The sequence below is a fragment of the Mizuhopecten yessoensis genome, unplaced genomic scaffold, assembly GCF_002113885.1.
Source record: "Mizuhopecten yessoensis strain PY_sf001 unplaced genomic scaffold, ASM211388v2 scaffold4999.3, whole genome shotgun sequence".
In the NCBI taxonomy this organism is placed as follows: Eukaryota; Metazoa; Mollusca; class Bivalvia; order Pectinida; family Pectinidae; genus Mizuhopecten; species Mizuhopecten yessoensis.
In genome coordinates this window covers 1331538-1343376 of record NW_018405829.1, presented here as the reverse complement: position 1 = coordinate 1343376, position 11839 = coordinate 1331538, and the positions used below count along the sequence as shown (strand labels likewise).

Sequence of the window (11839 nt, the reverse complement as noted above, 5' to 3'; positions counted from 1 at the left end):
TGGGTCTGTATTACGATAACAAAAACAATCAAGGCGCTATAAGTCTGTATTACGCTACATAATTAGGTCGCTATAAGTCTGTATTACGGTACATAAGCAGGTTGCTATAAGTCTGAATTACGGTACATCGCCAGGTCGTTATAAGTCTGTATTGCGGTACATAACCAGGTCGCTATAAGTCTGTATTACGGTACATAACCAGGTCGCTATAAGTCTGTAGTACGATGAAAAAAACAATCAATGCGCTATAAGTCTGTATTACGCTACATAACCAGGTCGCTATAAGTCTGTATTACAGTACAAAAAAAAGGCGCTATCAGTCTGTATTACGGTACATAATCAAGTCGCTATCAGTCTGTATTCCAGTACAAAAACCTGAAGTCGCTATAAGTCTGAATTACGGTACATAGCCAGGTTGCTATAAGTTTGTATTATGGTACATAACCAGGTCGCTACAAGTCTGAATTATAAGTCTGTATTGCGGTACATAACCAGGTCGCTACTGTACATAGCAAGGTCGCTATAAGTCTGTATTACTGTACATAACCAGGTTGATATAAGTCTGTATTACGGTACATAACCAGGTCGCTATAACTCTGAATTACGGTACATAGCAAGGTCGCTATACGTTTGTATTATGGAACATAACCAGGTTTCTATAAGTCTATATTATGGTACATAACCAGGTTGCTATAAGTCTGTATTACGGTACATAATAAGGTCGCTATAAATTTGTATTACGGTACATAGCCAGGTCGCTATAAGTCTGTATTGCGGTATAAAAAAAGCAAGTCGCTGTAAGTCTGTATTGCGGTTAAAATAATCAAGTCGCTATAGGACTGTTTTGCGGTACCTGATCAAGGCGCTGAAAACCTGTATTGCGGTACAAAACCAAATCGCTATAAGTCTGTACTGCGGTACGTATATACATACATGTAACCAGGTTGCTATAAGTCTGTATTGCGGTACAAAACCAAGTCGCTATAATTTGGATTACGGTACATAACCAGGTCGCTATAAGTTTGTATTATGGTACATAACCAGGTTGCTATAAGTCTGCAATATGGTAAAAAAAGCAATCAAGGCGCTATAAGTCTGTATTATGCTACATAACCAGGTCAGTATAAGTCTGTACTACGGTACATAACCATGTCGCGATAAGTCTGTATTACGGTACATAAACAGGTGGCTATAAGTCTGTATTACGGCTAAAAAACAATCAATGCGCTATAAGTCTGTATTACTGAATATAAGCAGGTTGCAATAAGTCTGAAGTACGGTACATACCAAATCGCTATAAGTCTGTACTGCGGCACGTATATACATACATGTAACCAGGTTGCTGTAAGTCTGTATTGCGGTACAAAACCAAATCGCTATAAGTCTGTACTGCGGTAAGTATATACATACATGTAACCAGGTTGCTATAAGTCTGAATTACGGTACATAGCCAGGTCGCTATAAGTAGTCTGTATTACGGTAAATAATCAAGTCGCTTTAAGTCTGTATTACGGTAAATAATCAAGTCGCTTTAAGTCTGTATTACGGTAAATAATCAAGTCGCTTTAAGTCTGTATTACGGTAAATAATCAAGTCGCTATAGGACTGTTTTGCGGTACCTGATCAAGGCGCTGTAAACCTGTATTGCGGTACAAAACCAAATCGCTATAAGTCTGTACTGCGGTACGTATATACATAACCAGGTTGCTATAAGTCTGCAATATGGTAAAAAAAAACAATCAAGGCGCTATAAGTCTGTATTTTGTATTATGGTACATAACCAGGTTTCTATAAGTCTATATTATGGTACATAACCAGGTAACTACAAGTCTGTATTACGGTTCATAACTGATCAAGGCGCTGAAAACCTGTATTGCCGGTACATCGCCAGGTCGCTATAAGTCTGAATTACGGTACATAGCCAGGTCGCTATAAGTTTGTATTATGGTACATAACCAGGTTTCTATAAGTCTATATTATGGTACATAACCAGGTTTCTATAAGTCTATATTATGGTACATAACCAGGTAACTACAAGTCTGTATTACGGTTCATAACCAGGTTGCTATCAGTCTGTATTGCGGTACAAAACCAAATCGCTATAAGTCTGTACTGCGGTACGTATATACATACATGTAACCAGGTTGCTATAAGTCCGTATTACGGTACATAATAAGGTCGCTATAAATTTGTATTACGGTACATAGCCAGGTCGCTATAAGTAGTCTGTATTACGGTAAATAATCAAGTCGCTTTAAGTCTGTATTACGGTAAATAATCAAGACGCTATAAGTCTGTATTACTGTACATAACCAGGTTGATATAAGTCTGTATTACGGTCATAACCAGGTCGCTACATTGTATAAGTCTGTATTACGGTTCATAACAAGGTCGCTATAAGACTGTATTACGCTACATACCAGTTCGCTATACATTTGTATTACGGTACATAGCCAGGTCGCTATAAGTAGTCTGTATTACGGTAAATAATCAAGTCCCTATAAGTCTGTATTACGGTAAAATAAACAAGGCGCTATAAGTCTGTGTTACGGTACATAACCAGGTGGCTATAAGTCTGTATTACGGTTAAAAAACAATCAATGCGCTATAAGTCTGTATTACGCTACATAGCCATGTCGCTATAAGTCTGTATTACGGTACATCGCCAGGTCGCTATAAGTCTGAATTGCGGTACATAACCAGATTGCTATAAGTCTGTATTACGGTACAAAACCAGGTCGCTATAAGTCTGTATTACGTTACATAACCAGGTCGTTATAAGTCTGAACTACGGTACATAACCAGTTCGCTATAAGTCTGTATTACTGTATATAAGCAGGTTGCAATAAGTCTGAAGTACGGTACATCGCCAGGTCGCTTTAAGTCTGAACTACGGTACATAACCAGTTCGCTATAAGTCTTTATTGCGGTACATAAGCAGGTTGCTATAAGTCTGAATTACTGTACATCGCCAGGTCGCTATAGGTCTGTATTACGGTACATAACCAGGTTGCTATACATCTGTATTACGGTCCATAACAAGGTTGCTATAAGTCTGAATTACGGTACATAGCAAGGTCGCTATATGTTTGTATCATGGTACATAACCAGGTTTCTATAAGTCCGTATTACGGTACATAACAAGGTCGCTATAAGTCTGTATTACGCTACATAGCCAGGTCGCTATAAGTCTGAATTACGGTACATAGCCAGGTCGCTATAAGTTTGTATTATGGTACATAACCAGGTAACTACAAGTCTGTATTACGGTTCATAACCAGGTTGCTATCAGTTTGTATTACGGTAAAAAAATAAAACAATCAATGCGCTATAAGTCTGTATTACGCTACATAGCCAGGTCACTATAAGTCTGTATTACGGTTCATAACCAGGTCGCTATAAGCCTGTATTACGGTACATAATCAAGTCGCTACAAGTCTGTATTACGGTACATCGCCAGGTCGCTATAGGTCTGTATTACGCTACATAGTCAGGTCACTATAAGTCTGAATTACTGTACATCGCCAGGTCGCTACATTGAATGGGTCTGTATTACGATAAAACAAACAATCAAGGCGTTATAAGTCTGTATTACGTTACATAACCAGGTCGCTACATTGTATAAGTCTGTATTACGATAAAAAAAACAATCAAGGCGTTATAAGTCTGTATTACGCTACATAGCCAGGTCACTATAAGTCTGTATTACGGTAAATAATCAAGTCGCTATAAGTCTGTATTACGGTAAAATAAACAAGGTGCTATAAGTCTGTATTACGGTACATAATCAAGTCGCTATAAGTTTGTATTACGGTACATAACCAGGTCGCTATAAGTTTGTATTATGGTACATAACCAGGTTTTTATAAGTCTATTTTATGGTTCATAACCAGGTTGCTATAAGTCTGTATTACGGTTCATAACAAGGTCGCTATAAGTCTGTATTACGCTACATACCAGTTCGCTATACATTTGTATTACGGTACATAACCAGGTCGCTATGGGTCTGTATCACGTTTAGAGGTTTGAAAAAATATATATAATATGCACTTATCACTTCAAAGAAGTTTGTAGTGTAGCTATAAATAGTTATTTATTATAACGTGTTCTTCTTATCTCTTGTTAAATTCATTTGTATAATGACGAAAGTATATCTAATCCATTCTCTCCCACAGCAGCTCTAGGTTTCCTCACTCTCGACTCATTGAAAGAAACCGCTAGGAATTTGGAAACATTTTTGGGTAACACACTGAGCGTGATTGCATTGGTCATTTTCTAACTTTGACGCATATCACAATGCTTTGCGACGTCATCTTCCATTATGACGTCAAAGTTCATTTGTTTCACAGATAGGAAATAGGAATAATAAATTATCAAGAGAAGCATGGTTTTCTTGATGTTTTAACTTAACGTTGAGACAGATTTCCAAACTCTTGATGGTAGATTATTATGTTTATTAACTCTCGTTACATGTATTTAATTTTAAAATTTTAAAAGACACTCGGTAAACATTCTGTCTATAAACAATCTGAAAGCTGACTAACTCGAGTTAAGTAACCATGACAACCAACTATCACTCGTTGGAGAACCTTTATAATAATAACAATGGGAAAACAAACAATAATGAAGCAGTTAGTATTTTATTGTTAAAACATATATACGTATGCAATTATAAACAGTAAATCTTCAATATTAATAGATAATAAATAGTTGATAATAAAATAGTAAATATTTGTGTTCAAAATACATTAATATAAAAATAAGCATTTCTGGTATATCACAATAAAACAGCAGGCTCCCGTCTAATTATTTAAGAGTAGTGACTCTCCATAGAATTCTGTTGATCCCCCGTATGACTTGCAAAGCGACGGTTTTCAAAACACACACCTTCTTACCTCTGCAAGCAATTAGCATTAATGTAATCTTATAAGCAATTAAACAAAATTCAATTATAAAAGTTTAGAAATTGGTTAATGGCGATAACATACTTAACAATAAATTAGTTTATCCCATTTCCGTGTAAGATATAGCTGTCCGGGGTAAGAAAGGGATGTAGGAAATTTCTATCTAACACACCGTTTCACGTGACGTGACGTCATAATGGCTGAACAATGACGTCACGTCACAAATTCCATTGCCGCAACGCGGAAAGGGTGACGTGATGAAATTAAAACCTTTTACGGTATATTTACCATACTTATTAGAAAGAGTCTTATAATCTAAGATCCACTCACTCTACTAGTTTCTGAATAAAAAAAGGGGAAATTAGCCGTTACATGAGTAATTTAGTTTGATTTTGCCTGGAGCTGAAATCGAATGTTATTTCTATGCTTTTAGACGATCGAGTGATATGGCATTGACAGGTTCGGCATTGAAAAACTGAAATCCCTCTGAACGTAAGTTATGCAGGCGTATGAAAATAAAGGCGGTTCCAGATGGTATGGGACGGATTCTATCCGAACGAATCATCGAGTTCTCTCAAGTTTATAGAGTAATTCCTGTATAATCTGATACATTTGAAAACAATTTGGGAAAGTTAAAAAAAACTTTTTATATCCAGGCAACATGTAATAGGTCACATACATACATTCATAAAGTATAAAAAAAAACAACGCATAGTTAGCCTTGGATTAAAATCTAAGATCCACTCAGTCTACTAGTTTCTTAATTAAAAAAAACTTTTTATACCCAGGCAACATGTAATAGGTCACATACATACATTCATAAAGTATAAAAAAAAAACCCGCATAGTTAGCCTTGGATTAAAATCTAAACGCTGTAAAAACGAAAGTTGTCCATACTTTCACCGTTGGTAACTGTACATCGTACATGTTACTATGACACCGTAAGAATATCTTGTCATTGGACACTCTTGCAAAATTATATGCAAACGTTTTTGTTATGACATGACTTTGATCGCAGATTATGTCGAATTCGCTTCGCCATTACTATGAGATTATTCAAGTCCAGTATCACAATCCCGATCCCAACCGCCCCGAGGATGATGCTTGCCCCGTAGCCCAACACCTTGGCCGATGTCCGGCCATCCCACGCGGATGTTAATGAACGCTTGTATCTATTTGTTTTCTCGCGTTGAATTAGAAGTTCAGTACGAAGTGCTTCGATAATTCGTTTCATTTCTCCCTCGTTAGGATTCAGGGAACAGTTGCGCTGTAGACAGCTACATGTCTGGATAGATGAGACTGTCGAATTCCGAAGGGGACTTGTTGTTATCTTCTCAAAAGCTCCGACAGTCATTCCGACTGATGATGTTATCATTTCCACTCTTGTTACCTCTTTATATGTTGACGTCAATTCCTGGGATGTTGTTGTTCTGGCAACAGATACTGACGTCCCTGGAGGAGGAGTCACCGTTTCCAGAGTTGATGAGGTGGTTTCTATTGGAAGGTTTACCGTAGACGTCCCCGCGGTGGCATGGCGCTCACATCGTCTTTGTGCTGCATTATCACGTGACTGTAACAAAATATATAGTATATTACGATTAAATTATATAATAATGACAACAATACTTATCCCATACATTAAAAATGTTTATATATCTTCTAGGTAGAACTAATTAACCTACATACTTATTTTACCAAGCATGATGTTTTTATGGAGCAAACCGGACTCAATTTTCCCCATGACTCACCTAGTTGGACAGGTAAAAAGCAATTAATGATAAAAACAAAGCATACAAATACTGCAACCGTCTAACTGAACGGACGATATTAAATAATATTTCAGCTACAGTATGCGGAACATTGCGAGTGAAATAAATTAAAATTAAGATAAAGATCACCTTGAAGATGACACCTGTAGCGAGTTTGGTCATCTACATGTAGTGAGGATGTAAGGAACAGCATTGAGTCTTACATGTAAGTTGAAACCAAGCAATTATAAAGGTAAACATTATGTGGTTCATTTGCTAATGCAGTATTAGCAATGTCAATACTGTACCGATCACCTATAAAAAGAGATTCGAATCCTATAGTTGAACCAAACCTGGATTTTGTCGTACAATTTAAAAGATTTGTAAATCTATTGCAATGCAATTTACATTTTCATTAACAGTTTATCATACAATTATATTGTAATCGGTTAGCATTGTACTGTGTATATAGTGAAAGCGGCTTTGTCCTTGACCACGCACTTGAGCCTAACTGTAATCCTTCATTGTGTATTACAAGACAAATGAAACGGTTCTAGTCGTATCTAAAACTGTGTCATCTGTAAACACATTCTATATAAGTACATAATTATATATCTATCAAGTGATACTTTTGTTTTTACCACAGGCCGTAATTGAAAAGTTATTGTAAAATGATTGTATCATAATCTCATTCCAGATATATATACCTACTTGTTTCTGATATGTTTGTCCTAATTATCTAGGAAAGGTTTGTACCGACGCTGAATTTGGCTTATCCAATAATAAAATACATTTCATATCAAATTGGTGAAACTGAAAATACTGCATCCTGACATAACTTGCAACAATGGTAAACCGTACCTAGTTAAATATAGCCTTTTCTTCCCCTTTATAACTTTTATTTCTCAGAAACAAAAGTTCAAAAGTCGTCGTCCTGTCGTGTGGAATATTCTGTGTTGATAGTTGTAAGCTTATTCTATCACTCTCCCACATCATACAACAACGGCACTGGAAATTACTCCATCACAAACGACTGCCGGGAAATTAAGGTAACAATGTGTTTGGAAGGCGCGGTCATTATTTAGTATGTGTGTGCATATGTGCGTGCGTTAGTGCTTGTGTGTAAAATATATTTTACTTGTATGTGTATATGGGAAAGAGACGAATATCACTATTACAAATATAGGATATGGGTTTTGAAATGCTGAGGGACAAGGGCTAAACAAAACGTATGATTATTTCTTAATGGTTAGTCGATTGACCCTATACATGTGACTGGACTGAGCAGAGTGTATATATCTTAATGGTCAGTCGATTGACCCTAAACATGTGACTGGACTGAGCAGTGTATATATCTTAATGGTCAGTCGATTGACCCTATACATGTGATTGGACTGAGCAGAGTGTATATCTTAATGGGCAGTCGATTGACCCTATACATGTGATTGGACTGAGCAGAGTGTATATATCTTAATGGTTAGTCGATTGACCGTATATATGTGACTGGACTGAGCAGAGTGTATATATCTTAATGGTTAGTCGATTGACCCTATACATGTGGCTGGACTGAGCAGAGTGTATATATCTTAATGGTCAGTCGATTGACCCCGTACATGTAACTGGACTGAGCAGAGTGTATCTTTAAGTTGGGCATTCTACGAGCCCTCACTTAAACTGAATCAATTCAAACCAAAACAAAGTACGTAGCAGTATACGTGCTTTACTTCATTTCATGCTTTGTTTCAGAAAAAAACCGGTGTATTATGGAACAGGGTTCCATATGATTGTATTATACAGTTTGAACTCTATAAACCTGGAGGTAGTCAGAATAAGTGTTGGTTCAATTAAACTTTACTTATAAAGGCATAGTATACAACATCGAAAATGTTATCAGCAGTTCCAGTTCATGATATAATCCTATTCCGTCTTTGCGTATTGCAGAGTTATCTTCTCTTGAGAGCAGGTATTGATTGTAACGTCATTGGTTTGTGTGAGAAAATTACGTCGTTTTCTCAAACATTGATGACGTTACTCTCACAAACAATTGACGTAACAATCAATACCTGCTCTCAAGAGAAGATAACTCTGCAATACGCAAAGACGGAATACTTACATAGTGATACCTGTAGGCAAATCGATATTAAAACTCGATATCATGCGGCAAACAGCGGGTTGTGTAACGACAAGGATCACATATAACAGTATATCATAATTCACATTTCTATAGTATAAACTTATAGACAAACCGCCAAGGTGTATTTCTGTACAAAGTACAAGAAAGGTCACAATACAACACGTTAGTCAAACTGTATACAGAACAAGGGTTTGTTTCCGTTCATTCTCCCTACAAACTACAAATTAAACAATTACTCTAGATATATATACGCGAAACGATTTCACCTATTAGTCTTTGCATAGCTTGTGCAGTGTACTGGAGACGCATAAGAACATTAGTACGAGTGGAAAGGTTGTGAAATCAGTGTAGAACATTTCAGGCATATGTATCACAACTATATCTTGTGTGGACAAATACATGTCACATGCAAGTAGACGTGTATATATCCACCCAATAAACAAGTGCAGTCTGCAAGGTCTAATGGACACATATGGGTGATTTTGCATTTTCACGAATAGATGATCAATTGTCTTCTGGAAAGTCTAACAACATTGGCTAACAAAACGATTTCCTGACATACAACACTGCACTATGTAGATGGGCAATTCTCTAGTCACACTATAACGGTGATTTACATCTGACGGGTCACAAAAGCGTATATAGCAATTCAATATTTCTTGTGTATTTTTTTATGCTAGAAACTATATCTTCATTGCAAGAAAAACAAAATAACGTTCGTATTAAATAGTTACCCTTTATTTCTATCACAAGAAAGAAAAATAAATGTTATACGTACGTCGTGCTTATGTTGAAGTAAGGGGTAGCTCATAGCAAGTATTCCCTTCCAGCCATGTATATATCCCGTTATTCTTAAGGCGTGGTTCGGCAGGCTGATGTTGTGAATTCCAGATGGTATGGGTAGAATACCTTTGAAAAAGTCCGGTATATTGTCGACGGCCGTTAAATTGAAATGTTTGCCATCGATTTTCACAATATTTACATCAGTAACAAACACGAGCGAGAAGTTCAAACTGTCTGGAACATAAAAATATAGCACATCACCAATGAGTTCGTGTACTGGAGGAATCAGAACCATGGACGGTTTACTATTCCGTTTCCCAAAAAATAAGGTGACCAGGATTGGCTTGTCGGCTGTGAGTACACATGTTGTTGTTAGTGAGACATAAGTTTTATGACATCTGGTTTCTGTTAACAAGACGGACTCAAAAGTGTTATCTGAACAGGTGAAATTAACGGTGGTAGCAGGATCTGCTGCTACGATTGTGCACGTGTATGAACCCCAAACTGGAGGAATGTTCACAAAGTACATACCCCAACTATTCACAGAAGGTATTTGTTCCACCAAATGGCCCAATGTGGTGGGGACTGTCAATATTTTTTGTCGTTTATTTCCACTGAATACACTTACTGGATGCGATGCTTGAATGAATGTTCCTGTTAAAAATCCCTTACTACATTGCAGTTGTAACGTTTCGTATTCATCCAGTGTTGTATTTATCACTGTCCCATTGCTGTTAGGTCTTTGGTTGTAATTTACCCTACAGTTTGTTCGAAGTGTGACGTTCACTGAAGTGCCATTGACTGTACCAACTAACAAAATTTGTGACAAATTTGATAAAGTGACTGCATAGAAACAAGTATCAGCATACGTAACAGGAATGCTCAGGAACCCGTCCATCGAACCCTTGTTAGTTTCATTGAAACGGTTTACACCATAAATAATGACTCCGTCACCAGATTCCACCCTGATACCCCGCTGTGTCTTATCAGACCCTCTCACCATGTACTCTTCTGAAAAAGGTACAACTCGTGTTGTTCTGCCTGGAAGTGAAATACTTGAGAGCTGTGTACCTTTTGTTTGATAATTAACACAGGTGGTATTTTCACCTGTATTAACAATGTGTAAGGATAATTTACAGGAAGAGTTGGGCGCGTTCAAAATCTGGTTCTCCATAAATCCTATCATATATACATTACGGGTCGTCTCGTCATGGCACAGGGCATCTGAAACATCAAAACATATCACTTTGTTACTTGAATGCTATAAATATACATGTATTTAAAAAAACAAATACGCAACAAGTTATTAGTTTTCGATCTGCGTGTTCTCTTGTGTTTAAAGATTCCAAAATGCACAGGATTTGGTCGATTTCTTAAGTATCGGCGACTCGAAGAAATCCTTTATTCATACTTTATTATCATTCACTGCTGTTCCGTCTTCAGATTTCTATTTTTATATCCTATGAGTTGCCCAATTCTTGATCTGAATCAGGCTCAAATTTTGATTTTGTATGTGGAGAGATTTGTAAAAAATGAATGTTTCAAATACAAAAATACCAAAGTGTGAACATGTACAAATAATCCCTTAATGAAGTTCGACAAATAAATATATAAATATAAAAGAAAAGAAAATTACAAAAATACAACTCTTAATTTAAAATTACAAATCGTTCAAAATCCTAGATTAAAAAGCAATTAAGGTGTTCAAGTAGTTCCACAATAATCCATAATCAATTTAAAGTTTTGAACCCGATTAAGGAGTATTTCCTATTTTTGGCGGATTAATTGTCTACATCATTGTAACTTTATCTTCCATATCATACATGGTTATATTGTATGGTATCTCAGTGGTGGTTTACGGCGAACTTACGTATCATACATGGTTATATGGTATTATATCCATGGTAGTTTAGGGCGAACTTACGTAGCATAACTGACTGCAGGAGAAGAAACCATGCTAAATCTGGACATCGAATGTGAGCCATGTTCATCATGTGTCCGGAATGAACTGTGTCAAATTTGTCAACGGTCTTCTATGCAGGGAAAATAAATATGTTTATCATAGAGCTTCTGATTGGATAAAACCGATAGCCATTCACAATCATACCGCTCGTCCACTTATTGATTGAAGCGGATTACAGATTCATTTTGTCGGGTCTCTTCATTAAAAGGCAATATTTACATTTGCATGGCATTGTCACTATATAGCCTCTTTGAAAGCTGTGTCGTTGATGGGACTTTAATTACCATGCAGCACGAGACACAATTCT

The 11839-nt window shown here is 36.7% G+C and overlaps 2 protein-coding genes across 3 annotated transcripts; both read right to left on the bottom strand.

Moving 5' to 3' along the window:
• Nucleotides 1-5706: 5706 nt before the first annotated feature.
• LOC110450143 lies at nucleotides 5707-9625 on the bottom strand. 2 transcript variants are annotated; one of them, XR_002462936.1, is made up of 3 exons: nucleotides 9565-9625; nucleotides 5817-6474; nucleotides 5707-5776 (listed from the first exon to the last, which is right to left on the bottom strand). XR_002462936.1 is itself a non-coding variant. In XM_021497427.1 (2 exons), exons 1-2 carry the CDS (start codon nucleotides 9595-9597, stop codon nucleotides 5881-5883), a joined length of 627 nt encoding a protein of 208 aa, XP_021353102.1. In that variant the 5' UTR covers nucleotides 9598-9625; the 3' UTR covers nucleotides 5726-5880. The 2 variants fall into 2 exon arrangements, 1 of the variants encoding a protein (XP_021353102.1); XM_021497427.1 differs by having other exon boundaries at nucleotides 5726-6474.
• A 169-nt stretch (nucleotides 9626-9794) lies between these two features.
• On the bottom strand, nucleotides 9795-11576 carry LOC110450153 (IgGFc-binding protein-like). The gene is made up of 3 exons (XM_021497437.1): nucleotides 11494-11576; nucleotides 10075-10793; nucleotides 9795-9803 (listed from the first exon to the last, which is right to left on the bottom strand). The coding sequence occupies exons 1-3, from the start codon at nucleotides 11561-11563 to the stop codon at nucleotides 9795-9797; spliced, it is 798 nt and encodes a 265-aa protein (XP_021353112.1). The 5' UTR covers nucleotides 11564-11576.
• Between the last annotated feature and the right edge of the window lie 263 nt (nucleotides 11577-11839).

What these genes read in the sequence shown, in the direction of transcription:
- LOC110450143 (XM_021497427.1), bottom strand. Translation starts at nt 9,597, where the DNA reads ATGAGCTACCCCTTACTTCAACATAAGCACGAC. An exon ending in TACTTCAACATAAGCACGAC is followed by an intron (nt 6,475 to 9,564) that starts GTACGTATAACA and finishes ATTTTGTTACAG; the next exon opens with TCACGTGATAATGCAGCACA.
- LOC110450153 (XM_021497437.1), bottom strand. Translation starts at nt 11,563, where the DNA reads ATGATGAACATGGCTCACATTCGATGTCCAGATTTAGCATGGTTTCTT. An exon ending in CCTGCAGTCAGTTATGCTAC is followed by an intron (nt 10,794 to 11,493) that starts GTAAGTTCGCCC and finishes TTGATGTTTCAG; the next exon opens with ATGCCCTGTGCCATGACGAG.